Raw genomic sequence first — 19,518 nt, 5'->3', positions numbered from 1 at the left:
AGCGGGCTTTCCTGAGGAAAGGCCGTCTCGGACCTACTGCGTTAACCCTTTTCTGCACACCAGCCCTCTGTTGCTCAGCACTCCAGGCTACCCTGCTGCCAGCCGAGTAACCCTGTTTTGTGCCTCTCAGAAAGCTTCCCTTCAGGGACAGCATGTGTGTCTTTCACAATCTGACCCCAGCATACCTTTCGACCTTCTTTTCTTCATCATATGGGAGCCACACAGCACCACTAGCTGAGTGCCTTATACTTCCCTGGCCTTGCCTGGCTCCAGCTTGCAGATGCCTTTACCACCCACCTGTGTGAGTCCAAATCCTACTTGCCTTTCACAGCCCAGTTCCAATACGGCTTCTTCCCAAAACCTCCTGTGATACAACTACCCCACTGCTGGACCTCCAAGCAAAGATAGCTTTCCTCTGATCTGCCCAAACAATTTCTTTATACTTCTCTTGTTGCCCTACCTTTTATTTTAATGATTTAATTACAGCTTTTCTCTCCCTACTTGTTAAACTTTGGGAGGGAAAAGATCCTGATTCATCTTTATATCTCCATTAATGCCAAAGAAACATCTGGTTCCTAAGTGAGCCTCTGAACATATCTATGGGTTAAGTTCCCAAATGCTGTGTGAAGTCTTATTTAGTTCAGTTGCCAAGAGTAGCATTTGATGAACCTGTCCCTCTTCTGGCTGAAGTTTTCTTTGGGAGCCCAGGGTCATCTAGTCCCAGAGCATCGTTATCCAGGGAAGGCAGCCATGTGAACTAAGGGCTGACTGCACAGGGTCCTGGTCGAGGTTCCTGGCTCTTCCCTCGAAAGCTCTGAGACTAACTTGACCTCACTAAGTCTCAGGGCCCTCGTCTCTAAAACGAAAATAATAATCTATGAGAATCAAAGAAGACAACACACAAAACCAAACGGGGGCAGGATCAAGGGTGGGAAGTGGGGATGGCTAGGGTTGGGGGGAATGGTGGAGGGAAGTGGAGACAACTGTACTGGAATAACAATAAAAAAAGAGAAAATGTGAAAAAACACACAAAAGAAAATAAATAAAAAAGAAGATAACACTTATGAAGCTTTATGTCAAGCACATTACCCGGCTTGATGAGACTTATATTTTTTATCACATACTCTTTCTTACCAAGAACCAACTAAATCTGTAATTGCCACAAGTCTTCCACTGATTTTACTTGTTTGTTTTGTTTTCACTTTATTTCTTAATTAGTTGGATCTACACGAGCGAAAAAGACTTGAATGGGAGTAGCCACTGGGGAGTGATTGCAACTTACAGTGGAGCTGGCTATTACCTGGATTTGTCAAGAACAAGAGAGGAAACAGCAGCTCAGATCGCTAGCCTCAAGAAAAATGTCTGGCTGGACCGAGGAACCAGGGCAACGTTTATTGACTTTTCAGTGTACAATGCCAACATTAACCTGTTCTGTGTGATCAGGTGTGTACCAAGGGCACCCAGCCCTCCTCCCCCATTTCCATGTATCTGTATGCACATCCTAATCAGGAGACAGGAGAGAAAACTGTTGCCTGCAGTTGGCTGAATGAGAGTGTCAAGTATCAGAGATGACAGTAAGGGAGGGGTGAAAACTGCAGGCTATCGGGATAAGGGTATTAGGGGGAAGGAGTTAGGATCCTGGACTATAATATGTTGGGAAGAACCTTAAGTCTGGTCCATGTTCATCCCCAGAGCACTGTTTTGCTAACATCTGTTTTTACCTATCATGAGGCTGATCAGTGCCACATGTCTCATGACCAAGGCCCCAGCCATCAAATCTTGACTCATCGCCCTGAGTTTCCCACTCTCAGATGATGCCCTTGCTAGCACAACATGAGCACGGAAGTCAGGGGCTATCTCTGGGGTAGGTGGGGTGCCAGGGATGTGCTCATACTCAAGATTCACCAAAGGTGCACAAAGTTCTTTCTGCAGCTCCTGTGACATCACCGTCATAACCACTCAGGTGACAGTGAGGAAATTGACAGAGATCCCACTAGCTTGTCTGGGGCCCCTTGTTCATTCATTCATTCAGCAAACATTTATTTGACATTTAATATGGTGCCAGGCACTGTTCTAGGCTCTTGGGACACATCAGGGAGCAAGGTAAAGATCCCTGCCCTTGCAGAGCTTGCATTCAACCTGGAGAAGGTAGGTAATAGACGATTAACAATAAACAAAAGAAACAAATTAATTAAATTGTACATTAGAAGGTAACGTGCTATAACAAAAAAAGAAAAGTAGAACAGGCAAGGGGATGCGAAGTTCACCCGAGTTAATCATCCTGGTGAACATGTCGCCAACTCCCAGTCACCAGCATGAATCACTTGTATGTATATTTACCCACCAGTTAAGAAGGATGAATTCTCACAATGTCCATATTTTGTGATCATTTTTCAGGCTAAACTCAACTCTGCTTAACATGGCTAGTTTGATTTTCCCAGTCCTTGAATTTGACAACTTTTGCAGAAAGTAATATCACATTAACACAAGAAAAAGTTATTATTAGAAATGAATGAAAAGCTTATTGCAAATATTATTGAACGTTTTAATGATTCCAGCAAGGATAGGAAGAAGATAGAAACAGACAGGCAATCTGATTGACTTTTAAGGAAATATCTATTTATAAACAGCCTCGAATGTCTTTTACTTCCTCCCCATACTTTAAGAGTGAATATGTCAAGGCAGTCACTTCATTTCTCTTTGCAGTTGTCTGAATTCCTGGAAGGAGCTCACAGATGCACAGTGGGATAGGCCAGAGAGAGATGACTTGGCAGAGGCTACTTCCTCTCTCAGGAGTTTGCAGTGAGGCTGTCAGGAGACCCTGCATTTCAGTGTTGCTCTTCCGAGTTACAAATAGTCCAGAAAAAAACAGGGAACTGACAGTAAAGAGGAAGGAAAAAATTCCACACTTCGGTAACCAATTTCCAACTTGCCATAGTCCCTACCTATACTTGACTCATGCATGAGTCCTGGATGCTCAGATTCTAGATGGGGCTGCACATCCTGTAATGGGAGAAATGGTTATGCCTAATAGCAGACCAAAGGTCTTTCAGAAGTCTTACAGTTCAAAAGGTAGAGGTCCTATTTCTAGTTTGATAGAGAGACAATACCATTAAGTGAATCACTTAACTTTCTCAGTGTGACACCTACAAAATGGCAATTTGGCAAGAAATGTCCTCAATTTATGTTACCACTAAAGATCAATGACATCAGTAGAAATGGAAAAAACTATGTTACTCTTTCTGACAGTCAGACTTTTACTGAGCACCTATTAACTGTAAGGCTCTGGGTAGCAAAAAGTACCCCCCAGTGTGAATTATTCAATGCTTAGTGTTGCCAAATGAATGAATGAGAAACTCAGTCCCTATCTCTATGTATATGCAAAACACAATTTTCAACAGATCATATGTGTTTTGAGTGCATAACATATATTTCTATGCTCTTCATTGCCTAGTAGAATGACTTGCATTTAATAAAAGGCCTAGAAAGGCTTGTTTGTTGATTTACTTCTACATTACAAAAAAATTATACAGCATTTTAAATTATACAGCATTTTAAAAGTATAAATACCAGAGAAGTGAAGGGGAGACTGAAGAGGAATAATCTCTTTGGTCTGAGAGGTCTTGGTAAATCCTATATTTTTTGTTACATAAAATTCTACAAGCATGGAGTCACTGACTGACAAAAAATGTTTTGCCACTAGTTTTGGGTGACATGGGATTACAGTTTTATTACTCTACAGTGCAGGGACAGAATAGATGGACATCCTGTCCCGGATGCATCCGTATGTTGTTGTTATTGTTACTGTTTTAATTGTTCTCGTTACAATGCAGGTTATTGGTTGAATTCCCAGCAACAGGCGGTGTGGTTCCATCTTGGCAATTTCAGCCTGTAAAGCTGATCCGATATGTCACAACTTTTGATTTCTTCCTGGCAGCCTGTGAGATTATCTTTTGTTTCTTTATCCTTTACTATGTGGTGGAAGAGATATTGGAAATTCGAATTCACAAGCTACACTATTTCAGGAGTTTCTGGAATTGTCTGGATGTTGTGATCGTTGTGGTAGGTTCGAGAACAACACCCAATTTCCTACTCTGTTACAAAAACATGTTCAAGTCTTAGTCTTCACACCATTGTGGACCTTGATATTCCAGAAGGAGATTCTTGAACTTCTCCTCTGTTACATCAACTCCAATATTACTAATTATTTTCTCATTTTTCATGAGTAACCCTTCTGAATATGGAAGTAAAGAGACTATTTGCAGTACACTCTCAGGCACACTAATAGCAACCATAAGTAATTCATATTTGCCAGTGCCTTGCATATGAGATGTGGGGGAGAGAACAATGTTCTGTTTTGTTGATTCTGTGTTTTGCTAATGGTATTTTTCTTCAACTGCTAGTAAAAATTAAAGTATGTTTTTCTGCACATGTGTAAAGTTATGGCAAGAAGAAACACCCTGAAATATTTTGGATGCCGGAGAAAACCTCCCAGTGTTTTAAAGTTTTCTGCAAATAGCCCACAGTGTACCAAATATCTGGCCAGCAAGGTTTCCGTATGAAGTGAAAGAAATCATAAGAGTTAGGATAGAGTCAAGAGTGTGACACCTGTAGGTCCCCGGCCTGCCCTTGACCCTATCACACTCCTAATACTTTGTTCAGAATGCTTTCCCTTCAGCATCATCTTAACCACTTCCTTCCAGAAGCCTCAGGGCAGAAATGTATTTTTGCAAGCTCTGCTCCCTTCAGTACTAACGCTTAATCTATTGCTGAGCCCTGTTACCCAGTTACGCACAAAATGGCATGCTTAATTGTCACGTGCTTAAAAGTCAAACAGCAGAGATGCCCCTCTGGAATCTCAGTAAGTGACACATTACCCTCTTCTCATTCTCTTTTCTCGTGTTCTGCTTCCCGGTCATTATTCTGCCCCTGCAACCAGAAATTTGTTCGTGAATTTACATCAAGTCATTATCAAAACATCAGTAGAATTAGTTGATGAAATACAGAAAATATGTTATTGAATGTCACTGATATGTTAACATATTGTGTTACTAAATGTAAATACGTTACTTATGTGTGAATAAAAGATAAGACATTAAAAGAAGTGTGTAGACACAGTGCGCGGCAGCACTAAGGACACTGACAGGAGTGAGGCTAAGAATTACTGCTGACACTGTGGAAGTTGTCTGTGCTAAGCATGGTTCGTACTGCTTTTCATGTACACAGATTCATCTAATCCTCACAATGCCGTCTTGAGCACTCTGCCCCTGCTTCATAAGCCATGCACCTGTGCACTTCAGAAAGAGCTTTTACTTAAAATTAAAATAAAAGTGCTATGTAACATGGTGCAGAATTGATTGGACCCTGATGCAGTTAGAAGTACATCCCTTCGTTCACGATGGTTTTGTAACATCACACAGTTCCTATAGGTAAACTCTTGATCCCCAAATTCTCAGTGGATTAATAAATAATGAACAGGGTTTTAAAAATTGCAGTATTCAGTGTCGCAGGTTTGATTCCCAGTCGAAGTACATGCCTGGGTTGCAGGCCATGACCCCCAGCAACCGCACATTGATGTTTCTCTCTCTCTCTCTTTTTCTCCCTCCCTTCCCTCTCTAAAAATAAATAAATAAAATCTAAAAAAAAATTGCAGTATTCAAGCAGGCCAGAAAGGTGATGATACTAGAAATAATTTTTCAAAATATTTCTGTACTGTGTGATGGCTGACTGCAATCCATATACATTAACATTTATTCTAGAAAATAATTACTGTTTGGAACTCTAAAGATGCAAAGTTTACTGATTGGATTTATATGAATATATTTATATTTAGATCATTGAGGATAATGGTAAAAGGATACATGTAATTTTATGCTAATTGATAACAGTCTTCTTTTTAACTAAATTACTTCAATTATCAACAAAAGTCTAGTCAATGGCATTCAGCTTTTTTGATTATACACCTGTCAGTGAAAACTTTGATGATGCACCCCAATGTATTGTATTTGTTTATAAAGTGCATTTGTGTGAGTGTGTGTGCTGGTATAACAGGTACATTAGTAAAAAACAGCAACAACACAGAATTGAAAGATTGGGATAAAAATATATAGAAATAGGATTCTAACACTTTCTTTTCACCTGCTTAGAAGTTTTAATATTTTCTTCCTACACTCCAGTGAATTGCTTCATCCCCACTTTGGAGACACTGGAAAAAATAGCTTATGATATCTTGCAAACTGAGGATAGTTTCGTTGACTCAGCAGCCACAACATTTTGCAAATATCCCTTTGAAAACTGGCTTCATCATGCTGCTGTTCCTATTTCTTAACTCTTAGCACTGCCAAGACAGCAGTTCAAACAGTGCGCTTTTAAAAAGAACAAGGAAGGGCTGCTATTGGAATCTCACTTCTTCAAAACGTTTCCTGACCCAGTGGAATTGAGGGCAAGCTCTCTGCTCATCCCCAGAGTATGACCTCCAACCCCAAGAAAGAGGCCAAGGCGTTTTTGTTTTATCTGGCCCAAGTTTGCTTGCCCACCTGACTTGAGAAAGTCCAACTGAAACTGGAAATTATATCCTAAATATAAATATAATATCTTAGAATCACTTTGAAATTATTTCTTCTCGTTTCATTTTTTTCTAACACTGAAGTCTACAGGCTTACTTCAATTAATCATTTGTTCTAGGCACTGTCTTTCAAAACTAGCAGAATTACTGAAAAGAAGAAAGACTATTAAGAAGTCTAAATTGAAATAATTTTGTTGAGTGGTAGGTTTCATGTGGTGAAAATGATTTATTCACCAGATAATTTCTGATCACCTACTGCACACCTGGCACTGTTCTAGGCATTGGGAATATAGGAATGAAAAAAAAAAACAGATAAACAAGGATGTCACTTATATTTTATAAAGGAATCCCCAAAAAACTCTGGAGAGACATACGAACCCAAATGTTCACAAAATCTATTTTCTCCACTCCCTGTTTGGACGGAAAAGTCTCAAGGAAACTTAGTGTATTGACATGATACCAGTATTGTATAAATAATGATACAGTAGGAAAATATTCCATATTTTTATAAATATTTTCCTGTACAGAGTGAACTGGAACAGAGTATAGTGTACTTAGTGAGTGCTGGGTACAGGGTTATGGTTGGATTCAGTGAGTCAGTACTTCTCCTCAGCTTCTTCTTCATCCTTCTTAGCTAAGTCTATGGAGCAAACATTTTTAGTGTATTCCAGAGAGCTCAAAGATTATATTCGTGCAATACAGAAACACAAGATTGGCTCTGGAAATTTCTAGAGAAAAAAAGGAAGGTGATGAGGTTGCCTTTTCCAGCTGTCCTTGGCAGCCAGTGAGACCTTTGATATGATAGTCCCCTGGGATCTTGATCAAATGACCTCTCAAGAAAGACCAGTGAAGTGGCTGTTGACCATCATCCATGAAAAGAGAGGGCGAATGGGCAGTGAAGGTTACAGCACCTGTCACAGCCCACCTGCTGTGGATTTAGACCCCATGAGAGGGCAAGGGGGTTGTGGTTACCCCTAGCACTTTCCACCTATACGTGTTAATCCACTGATAAGAGATGCAAGTACAGGGCCCAGTGTCCCTCACAAGTACAGGGCCCAGTGTCCCTCAGATATGGCTTTGTACCCCAGATGTGAAAAGTCTGGTCATGAATTAAGGGACAGAAGCAAACACGAGGAAAACCCTTGGCCCATGTGTTCCCACTGCAAGCTTCACGAGCCTGCTCTGTCCATCATTCCCTCTGTCCTCTAGGACCAAGCTCACTCTTTCCTCATATGAGCACTCCCATTCCTATCTCTTGTTGCACCCTTCATCTTGTGTTGTGTGATGCCAGTTCCTAAGCAGGTTTTTGTATTATTTATAATCATGAGTTTATTTGGTCTTGAACCAGAGTATATATTTCTTGAGGACAGTTTGTGCATTTTACTTTGGTTTGTTCCTCTTGGCCCCTAGCACAGTGCTGTGGACATAAACATCTGCTATGTATTTGTTGAGCAGAGGAAAGAATGGATGACTGGAAATCGAAAAAAGACCATAAAAACAGAAAGCACTATGAGGCAAAGAAAGCAGAAGGGTGGAAAGTGATTTAAATGAGGGTGGCAGAAAACATAGAAGTCATTCATGTTTGAGTTTGAGTTTGGGGCACAGTGACTTCTCTCTTTCTCGCGTGGGTGTGTATATGTACATACATTCATTGGATCTCTATTCCTAGCTGAGGAAGTGCAAGCAGTATATTGTTTTACTTATCTTATGGCAGTGATCAACACTTTCCATTTGTGTAAATGACTTCTAGAATGCCATTGGGTGAGCAGAACATTGGGCCCTAGAATTAATACAATGGTGAAGAAAAGTAAACTACTTGTTTTAGAGTAAGTTATATATTTCTAAAGCACTGTAATAATACATTCATCTTTTGTTTTCCAGCTATCAGTGGTAGCCATAGGAATTAACATACACAGAACATCAAATGTGGAGGTGCTATTACAGTTTCTGGAAGATCAAAATACTTTCCCCAACTTTGAGCATCTGGCATACTGGCAAATACAGTTTAACAATATAGCGGCTGTCATAGTGTTTTTTGTCTGGATTAAGGTAATTAATAAATTTCATGTCCTGGATTTTTCATAACATTTTCCCTTCTTTTTGTTAACATGAATCATGCAAAATGTTGGAGAAATTTACTTTTGTGCCCAAATTCAAGTAGCCAGCTGAAAGCTGCTGCATATTTTGAAGTAAGTTAAACTAGTGGGACTCATTTGATCATTCCTCTCACTGGAATGATGCTCCCTGCTACCTGCACTGTTGTGAGACCTGTCCCTGCAGGTTTTATTTAACAGATGCAGTAGGAGGCCTGTTCAGTATGTCAGCTGGACTCGGGGTCCCAGGCTACTCGTAGGGACAGGTCACCCAGATATGAGGTGACCAGGTGAAGTAAAAGGAACTAAGAGAAATGGAGGGAGAGGGGAAACTGATGGGAAATGATCTCCAAAAAGATTGCCTCTTTCCCCGGTAGAGGCCTGAGGGAAGTTTTACCTAGAATTGTGGTTGGGACAGGTACCTCTTCCCAGTGGTTCCTTAATCACTCATTTCCTTCTTTTCTCAAGATATAATGTCATTTCCATGTATGTGAAAGGTTTGGGCATTTCACCATATACAATAAGCCTTAATTCTGGAGGTGCAGAAAATTTCGGTAATTCCGAGGCAGCTGCCAGCCTGTCACCAGTCAGGTTCTATGACTGTGCCACCCAGGCAGTAGCCACTAGCCACAAGTGTCTACCTAAACTTAAATTCAAATTAATTAACATTACATGCAGTTACACATTCAGTTCTCAGTCACTCTAGCTGCATTTCAAGTGCACGGTATCTGTGTGTGGCTAGTAGTTTTGTATTAGTGGAAATACAGAACAGTTCCCTCATCACAGAAAGTTCTATTGAGCAGCACTGTTTTAAAAGCCACTTAGCAACAGTTACTCGTTTTTCTGAATTGGAATTTGTACCTGGAATGCCTGAGATTTCTCGGCTCAGGACCTCATCCTGCGTCTCTCATGCTGGGTATTCAGTCATGAGCTTGTTAGGGAGAAACTATCACTAACGTACCACACCTTTATCGTAAGATAGTAATAACAATCAGTATCTCATAGAAATACTAGTAAGGATTGTATTAAATAACGTGATTACAACACCCTGAAAAAAATTTTGGTGTGGCCAGAAACCGTTTATAAGAGATCTTCAAGTAAAATTCTATAGGTTTCCTTTCAATGGGTGCCTCAAGCTGGATGGTTTATTAGGTGCTTTTTGTGTAAATATCTTGCCCCGCTAACTTGAAGAACCATCACATTCTTGAAGGCAGGGTCGTGACTCGCCTTCTGGGTATCTCCCCAGTGTCCTTTTCTCAAGGCTTCCAGCAGCAGCTGTGTGCGGGCTGTCGTGCCCTCCGGGCTGTGAGTTGCTCAATCTTGGCAGCCATCTTCAGGGCCTGGCTTACAGAAATGCTCAGTGTGGCTTTGCAGTCAGGCACAGCTGGGTTCAAACCCTGACTCCAAGCTCCAGATGACTCCTGAGAGAGAATACCAGTATTTTGGTCACTGTTAAGATTTGACGCAGTCTACTTATGCCCACCCGCTCTGTAGCTGGTACATAGTGGATGCACAATAAAAGACAGTTAATTTCAGTGATTCCTGGAGGTTTTTTTCTTTTACTAGTTTTTATTTGTGGAGATTTTTCTCTTTCTTATTTTAATCTTTCTTAAGGGAAAATATCAACAGTTATTTTAATTATAATTAAACCTGTATTTACTGTATTTTAATCATCATGTAAATGCAAAAATCATGCAGGCAGGAGCTGTGTTCAGTTCACTGCTGTATTCCCAGCTCTAAGAATTGCACCTGGCACAGGGTCGGCACTCAATAAATACTTTTAGAATGAGATAGTAGAAGTTGTTAGATTTGAAAAAAAAGCAACTCATTTTTCTTTTAGCATAATATTTGCAGGGTTTATCCATGTGGTAGCGTGTATCAAAATTTCATATGTTATGTGTATACACCACATCTCATTTGCCCATTCATCTATTGATATCTTCCCTCTATTTACAGCTCTTCAAATTCATTAACTTCAACAGGACCATGAGTCAGCTCTCCACAACCATGTCTCGGTGTGCCAAAGACCTCTTTGGCTTCGCAATTATGTTTTTCATTATTTTCTTAGCATACGCTCAGTTGGCATACCTTGTCTTTGGCACGCAGGTTGATGACTTCAGTACTTTCCAAGAGTGTATGTAAGTATATATAAAATTAAGAAGAAAAATTTAATCAGAGATGTCACTGCTTTCTCAAGGATAAAGGATAAATCTTCACAGTTGCTATTTGACCACCACATGTTTAAAAGTAGTTATTTATTTTTACTTCATATTTTTATTTTAACATTACATTATAAAAAGTAAAATTTAATGATGCACATTATCAAAGCACTGATCTCAAAATTAACCAAGCAAAATCCCAAATTTATTTCTATTTACTTTTTTTATTTTATGTTTTTATTGCATTTGTTGGGGTGACATTGTTAATAAAATTATACAGGTTTCAGGTGTACAATTCTATAACACATCATCCGTATATTGTGTGTTCACCACCCCAAGTCAAATCTCCTTCCATCACCATTTATTCTCCATTTAACCTAAAAGTAGTTGTTTAAAATAAGAGTTCATTCTTTTTCCCAGAAACATTGAACCACCAATGCATAAATGGCCATACATCCTAAAATGCTGATGCTTAAAAAACAGTCATAAAGCAATCAGGCATAGAAGATCAGCCGTAGTAAACCAACAGTGTTCCAAAGATCAGGGTCTTCTTAGCACCAAATGCAAATGGTAGCTTTTACGAGACCCTTTGCCTGTATTTTCATTCCTCTTCAATATTGTTGCCATATGTTTTAAACTTTAAGTTATTTTTATAAGAAAAAATAGTACTTTTAATATTCTAAGAGAAACTCAAACCAGTACAGGAATTTTCAGTCTCTCCAAAATTCTCATATGTAATAAAAAATGGAAAAATAACCAGTATCAGATTTCCATTCCATTTAGAAAGGAGTTAGTTAGGAAAGGAGATGATCATGATAATGGAAGTTAATAGGGCTTTGTACACGGGGATCCCTAATCAATGTTGCTGTTTGATAAAAGTCGGAAACAAAAATGATTTTACTGATTAAGACCCCAGCATTGGTAACACATGGCAACTCCAGACCCCACTTTGATTGCATGTCAGAATTCTGGATCTTTGAGACCTACAATTTTGGTTCTCCTTCAAAAATCTTTATGTTTATATTTTTAAATCTTTTTTTAAAAAAGATTTTAAATTCAGACCCAGGGTCACTGTTGTGAAGGTTTTGTGCTACTATGTTTGACCAAGATAGTAGCCTGTTGCTTTGTAAGTTTTCCAGTAATAACAATTATTGTATTTCTTTTTAGCCAAGTGGAAATAATATATTTAGCATGAAAGAATATTGTTTTATTTCAGAAGGCCCCAATACTCACATAAATAGCAAGAGTTTTCCCCAGGATTGAAATTTTCTGTTATTTCCCAGCTATCTACACTGAAAACAGTGTATGAAAGTGTGAAATCATCTTTAAGAAGCGTTGCATCAGTGCTGGATATTCTCTGTTTCTGTGTTGTGGTGCTGTGTTTTGTTTTGTTTTGTTTTTATAGCTTCACTCAATTCCGTATCATTTTGGGTGATATCAACTTCGCAGAGATTGAGGAAGCTAATCGAGTTTTGGGACCAATTTATTTCACTACATTTGTGTTCTTTATGTTCTTCATTCTTTTGGTATGTACACTTTTATTTAGAGTGAGTGGGTTTACGTTTCACAAATCACCATCTTTTCTCTTCTCTACACTCTATTCCATACCATTTTTTAAAAGATCTAGGAAGTAGAAAAATGTAGGTATTAGAAATCATTTTATTTTACTTCTCCTTGATTTAGTTTTAAGTCTTCATCTTTCATTACCCATCAATAGATAGATAGATGTCTATTCAGTACAAAAAATAGATCATGTACAGATTTATAGTTATCTAAAATAGTGCTTTGCCTAAAACTAGAGCATACTTCCACGCTTTGTAAACACAATCATCAGCACTTTCACAGTTGCTTGCTAGCATGACTTTGCATTTCTCTCTTTCTCTTTTCTGTTTGAAAAGGAGGAACTGACAGAGCAAGCTAGATCCAGGATGGCAAGAGTAGTATTTGAGTGAATTATTGCTTGTCAGGATTAAGATATTTTGTTTTCACTTACTCATATTTAGCATATCTACAGACTGCCTACAAAGCATATTTGTATTTTAAATTTAAAACTCAGTCTGAACAATGTATGGATATTGCTTTAAAAATTATTTTCAAAAGTATTTTTTATTCTTTTATTTGGTACAAATTAACATTTTTAATATTTGGCCTTAAGTTAATCAAGATTTTTAAAGGCATTTTGTTCTTCATCTTAACATTTATGCATTTATTTGTCCACTAAGGAAGTGTTAAGTTAGTTTAACCTAGGCAGTGGTTATTTTTTCATGTAAACACAAACACTTAAAAATTCCCACATCAACCATAACCTTAAGAAAACAATGAAGCTCCCTTTTTAATGGATTTGTAAAGATTCTTGTATAAGATTCAGTATTTCAGTGTAATATCTCCAGATTGGTCCGGGTATTTAGTAGTTAAGTGTATGGCATTCACTGAGTGAGAATTAAACGTATTTGGATACAACTGAAGAGTCAGGAATGCCATGCTAGTTCATTTGTATCTTGCTGCATACATGTATCATGAGTACTTTTAAACTGGAGCCTCCTAAGTTTCTTCTTCTCATAGTATATATTAAAGAAAAAACCAGAGGAAAAGTCAGCCTTTGTTACTGTCTAACATTGGTAGTACTTTGAATTCTGGAGCATGTGGATCCCTCAATGTCTATTAAGAAAACAAAAACCAGGAACTGAGAGTTCTGCAGTGACCCAGAGTTGACCTGAGGCCACCTTAGTTTTCTCTGTATGTCAGTCAGCCAAGGAAGGGACCTAACTGGCAATTGGTGGTGCTCGTGCATGGACCTGTTGAATCCTGTCCTCCAGTAGATAGCGCTGTCTAAATGATTCAATCACGTTATCAGATCAGTCACTCGAACATGAAAAGAAGCTCTTAGTTTTTATCTTTATACTAAAATAATTTTTGTGCTACTGCACAAGAAGGAACTGCTCTCCCTGCAGCCCCCAAGAAAAGAGAAGGGAGGCTACTGTGGATACAAACTTTTTTTTTAAGGAAATGACTAGCCAAGTACAGTGTTGGCTGAATTTCTGAGATGACTTCCAGGTGTTAATTTATTGCCCCTACTTAACAAGAAGCCACATTGGTGTGAGGTGGCTCAGCTGAGGCAGGAAGCAAAAGCCCCATCATCAGTGGAGAAAGACCCGATTGCAGAGTCCATCTGACTACTGAGTGAACCTTGTGAGCCAGGATGGAAAGAAGGAGGGTGAACTTCCTCTCCCTTCACCTTCCAGAGCCTTTCTCAGCCATTTTCCAATTTTTGAAATCTCTTCAGAGCACACACTGTAATCCATTTCAACTAATACATTTGCAGGCATTAGGTAACAGCCATTTGGAAACAAAAATAAAACATTAGATGCCTGGATTGTAAAGGAGATGTGGGAGGTATTACTGTGACTACAACTGCCTGCCCTTGGAATTTAATATTAAGCCAGAAACTTCTGTGAATTCTACATTCTCTTCTCATTTCTGCTGCAGAATCTTAAACAGTATTCTTTCTTAGTTCATGGCAATTTGGTAGCCCATTAAAATTCATTAGAATAATGTAGCTCTTGTTTGTTAATTCATCAATCATTCAATAAATATTTACTGAGCCACTGTATTGCAATGTGCTAGACACTGGCGATGCAGGGGTAAGGAAAATAGAGCCCCACCCTGCCCTCATGAAGTTTCCATACACTTGTAGAGGACATAGACATAATCAGATACACTACTCTATAGTTACAAATCATAGTTAAGTGCTAAAAAGGAAAAACAAAGAGCATGTTAAAAAAGGACCTAATCAGTTGGGTACAGTGCTTCCAGAGAATGTGTTGCGAACAAGTGTTGAAAATATAAACCATTATGCTAAGGAAGGGGAAAGTCAGGAAAATGGACTAACCATTACTGAATAATAACAATAAATTATGTAGCACCATACCGTAGGCCTGGTCTTTAAGCACTTTTCATAGATTATCTCACCAATTCTTACCACAGATATGTGGGGAAGGTACTGTTATTTCTCTCATATTATAAATACAAAGACAAATAAATATATTTTTAAATGAAGATTTGAAATTTAATATAGCCTTGGCAGCAGACTGAAGCCCAACTTTGCTCAACTCCAAAGCCTGTGCCTTTTCCACGGAGCTTTCCTTGACTACCCTTTTACTATAACTACCAAATTCCTCTTTGCAAAGGCCTTTTTAATTCTTCTATAAATCTCAAATAATATTATAGAACAATATTTGGAATAAACATAGAATTTCATTTGTCTGTGTTGACTGTTGAAATTTAAAAAGCTATTTAGAACGCCAGATAATTTATGTCAAATAAAAAATGTAGAGAACATATATAAGCAAAAATAAGAATCTCTCCATTCATAGTTAAATACATTAATACTTTGTTGTATTTTATTCTTATTTCTTTTACAAAATATATTAATATATGTAAATAAGAAAATATCAAATTTTCTTTTGGCAGGACTTAATAGAAAAAATAATTTTCCCAAACTATATGGTAGCAAACTTAATTCATGACTTTTTAAGATACCAAATTGTTTTTTTTAAATGGCAAACAAAAAGGCATGTGTCAAAGATTAGATTGATACTTACAAATGTATTTAGGTTGCTACTTTAACCTCAACTTTCCTTTGACTCACAAACAGAATATGTTTTTGGCCATCATCAATGATACTTACTCTGAAGTTAAATCTGATTTGGCTCAGCAGAAAGCTGAAATGGAACTCTCAGATCTTATCAGAAAGGTATGACAAGCTCTAATTCTCAGACTTGTTTTATTTTCTACATAAAATAAGCATGTTTCAGTCAGATATCCAAATCAACATTAATCAATTGTCATTGTTTAAAATAAATAGTAGATTGTTGTATTATAGGAATAATTTAAGTGTTCTTGGAGCTAGAGATGGATCCACTGCTAGCTTGGATTTAAATTCTGGGAAACCTTTAATACCCTGGAATTAAATTCTCAGTGAACTCTTGAGACTCTTCAAAGAGCTGAACTGCTGGTTCCATCCCCTTTGTTTTGATACCTCCTGTAGTTGGCTCTCACTTCCAGACTCAGTTTAGAATGAACTGGAAGATTATAAAGACATTTCCACTTTACCCAGATCAGTTATAGTTTTTTTAAAAACTTTCAGAATAAAATACCTTGTAGTTCACCCTGTATCCTTGACCTTCTGGGGAAGCTATAACATGGTTAAAGGAAAAGGTCTTCAGAGAAAGGCCACAGCCTGTGGGCCTGAGAACTTTCACTACCCACCTTCTCAGGAGGTGCTTACTTGTTAAATACAAGAGCAGGACTGGAAAGTTGGGCAGCTTTGTTCTTCTCAACCTGACTTCATTTGGTTTAAAGCAACGACAAACAGCTACATCTAAAGTTTATAGCTTGTTACCTGACTTCATTGATTTATAAGATACAGTGGCTCCTTTTCTGCTGACTCAAGCCGTGGACCTATGTTGTCTGTGAATCATGTAGTAACAGAGAACTTTTCTCTCTTAAAGCAGAGTCTATTGGATGGGACCTAATTTGCATTATCCTGAATTTTGCATAACAGTTTATTGTATTCTGGCAAATCTCTAGGGTGTATACAAGCAGTCCTCACTTTGCAATTTGGTCCTTATGCATAAACATCCATGATTTCAGTTAAATAACACCAGCTTCTCAACACAGTTCAAATTTCAGTTATCACAGTGTACTGACTGAGTAATAGCATAAAGTACAAACTTCACTTCCAAAACTGGAAAAGCAGGCGTTGGTGCTGGCTTTCACTACCAGAACCAATAAGCAGAGACAGGGATTTTAAATATCTATGGGTGCTTTATTCAGATGGCCAGCAATCTGAGAAAAGACAGCAGATTATGTACCTTAAGAAACCATTTTACATTCCATTTTAAACTGACCCTTTTTATAAGGAGAAGAAAAGTGTAGGTAAGGGGTTTGGAATTCAGGGAAAAATTTAATCAGATAAAATGCTGCAGCATTCTTTCCTCTGCAGTTCTTTCTCTCTCCCTGGAACACAAGGGCTCAGATACCGTCTTGATTGCTCACAGTCCTCCTGGGGCACAAAGGTGGAACTGCTTGTGGCGTCCTGGGATCAGGGTGGGTCATACCTTCAGTTTCTGAATAATGAGCTTTTTACTATGCTTATTAGCTATTACCTGAAACTAAAGTTTTTCAACTCTTGAGTCCCCTGTCATTTTCATTTATCACAGTATATTAACTGTGAGTAACAGCATAAAGTGCAAACCTCACTACATATCAAATTACGGATGTGCATCAGAATCAGTAACCAATAATGCCACTTCTTGCAAAGGCTCAGCTTAGTTACTGAGGATGTGCTATTCACTTAACACATGAAGCTCATAGTTGTGTTGTTTCCTTATCTTCCAGTGATAAATTGTGTGACATTTTACCAAAAAAAAAAAAAAAAAAAGAAAGAAAGAAAGAAAAGAATAATTACTGGAAGAGAGAATGGGCCAGCAAAGATGAAAGTATAGCAGAGAAATGAAAAATGATACCACTATTTGTGAAAATCAAAATGAATGTATTGAATTTATAGAAAGAATAAGTAGCTGTTTGTGAGAATATCACTGCTACCATTGGGAGATCTAGATACTCAGCCAAAAGAACTTAGTGATAGCAAATTTATCAACATAGTGAGGCAAGTGATTGTGACCAAAAGAATGAAGAAGCTTCAGAGGAAGTGACATTAGCAAAAACAAAACAAAACAAAACAAAAACACTTCACATTAAAGGAACTCGTGGCAATACTTTGCAACATGAACAGTGCAAAGGATAAAATGTTGGGAATTGACCCATACTGAGAAAGGCTTATGATAACTCACCAAGATTGAAAAAGATGCTCAGATGCTTGCGCTATATTGTAAGTTTTACAAGAAGAAGGCAAACAATGTTCAAAATACTCTAGATAAGTTTAACCCTTCCTAAGGAAAAAGAATTGCACTATTTATTGTCCCAAGGAAATAATGGATCTAGTAATTTCCAAATTTGCCTCATTAACCACATTCTTGAGTTCAGAACAGAGGATCACACATTTCAGGTTTTACACTAAATCATGGGCTTGGTCCCAGTGCAAATTTAAGCAGGGACTGTGTTGGGACCGTATCACATGTTATTGTCTTAGCCTTGAGGCTCACATATCATCAGACAAACTGGGATCTTTTCACTATTGAGAATTAATAATGTGTGCTAGTAACAGCAATAATAATAATAGTTAATCCTTTTGTATTTTCTTAATAGACACTAAGGAGGAGAAACCAAATTTCCTCTACTGTCAAGGTTCTTCTGGCTGGTCTAATAACCAAATAGACATTAGACAGATTAGCAAGAGAAAACAACCAAATTTAATACATACATGTGTATGGAAACCCCACATACATGAGAGTCAGAGACCCCACATGCACAAGAGGTGCAGAGATGGAAAGGGAACATGGGTATACAAGACATCCTGAGCTGTGAATGAGGTAAGGTGCCTCAGAGACTTCAAAGGGTCACTGCAGGATGATAAGAACCGATGCTTAGTAAATACAAGTTTGCTTTGCTCTGTAGATTGGTCAAAAACCATTATCACTGATAATTGCTTATTATGGGCAAGGCCCCTAATTTAAATTCTTCTAAGTGGTTAAGGGAGGGGCAGAGATTTCTTATGCCTAGGGTTAAAGTTTCCTTTGCTCAGAACAATCTGCATACCACATAGGCACGTCTTGGAGTGACTCATTCCAAACCCCCACAATTCCCTGCTCTGAAATTTCCCTGGAAGTTTCACATGCCAGAAGGTGGGCAAGTAGATTGTTCTACATCTCATTAAACTTGTCTCAGTTTTAAGAAAAGTTCAATTCAGTTAAGTAGTCGTGTCTCATTTCAGGAGGCAGTAATGCAGGTGGGTTCCCAAAGTTAAGTCTATGGTACAAGCAACTAGGTATTTAATAAGAGGCATCTGTCTCTATGGAAACAAAAAAAAAACAAAGGTTAATTATTGGAGAAGATGATAATCCCAGTTTCTGAGCTCTGAAGGTAAGCAGTCAAGATTTCTAGATGTCTGTCTCCAGTCATCTTCAGATGGGGTAAAGGCAGGCTGGGACGATATCATAGATTCTCCTGATCTGCAGTTTGAACATCTCTGGTGATCTTTCTGCAACAGGCACAGAGATTGTCCGTAGATGAGCTGTTGGGATCTCTCTGAAGTCCATATCAAGTTATCTGTCCCACTTCAGCTTGCATGGCCTTGGAAAAACGCAGGGTTTTTTTAAATCCTCACCTGAGGATATGTTTTGCTTGCCTTCAGAGAGAGGAATGGGGAGTGAAACATTGATGTGGGAGAGAAACATCAATCGATTGCCTCTTATACATGTCCCTGCTGGGGACTGAACCCATAAGCTAGATATGTGCCCTAACCAGTAATTGAACCTGCAAACCTTTCAGTGTATGGGACAGTGCTCCGATCAACTGAGCTTCCTGGCAATGGGGAAAAAGGGTAGTTTTAATTCTTAATAATTCCAAGTCAAAGGGTGGGAAAATGATGTTAGTTCAGAAGACTATAGCCAAATATTTAAGAATACCCATAAAGTCTTTCAAGAAAGCCAAAAAAAGAAAACAAGAAAAAGAAAACAAGAAAAATTCAGCATCCAGTCCAGTTTAGAGGTAGAAAATTTTTAAAATGTAAAAGTCAGTG

General features: G+C 38.3%; 1 protein-coding gene across 1 annotated transcript in view; it reads left to right on the top strand.

The window, feature by feature from the left end:
• PKD2 (polycystin 2, transient receptor potential cation channel) overlaps positions 1-19,518 on the top strand; it is a 65,028-nt gene that overhangs the window by 31,056 nt on the left and 14,454 nt on the right. Inside the window, exons 5-10 of the mRNA XM_028506068.2 lie at positions 1,219-1,443; positions 3,834-4,062; positions 8,447-8,614; positions 10,615-10,796; positions 12,223-12,343; positions 15,472-15,570. Coding sequence (XP_028361869.1) covers positions 1,219-1,443; positions 3,834-4,062; positions 8,447-8,614; positions 10,615-10,796; positions 12,223-12,343; positions 15,472-15,570 — 1,024 coding nt within the window. The remainder of the gene's footprint in view (positions 1-1,218; positions 1,444-3,833; positions 4,063-8,446; positions 8,615-10,614; positions 10,797-12,222; positions 12,344-15,471; positions 15,571-19,518) is intronic.

This window comes from Phyllostomus discolor, chromosome 1, assembly GCF_004126475.2.
Source record: "Phyllostomus discolor isolate MPI-MPIP mPhyDis1 chromosome 1, mPhyDis1.pri.v3, whole genome shotgun sequence".
In the NCBI taxonomy this organism is placed as follows: Eukaryota; Metazoa; Chordata; class Mammalia; order Chiroptera; family Phyllostomidae; genus Phyllostomus; species Phyllostomus discolor.
Note: the sequence above shows the minus strand (reverse complement) of the source record. Positions and strands in the feature narration are given on the sequence as shown.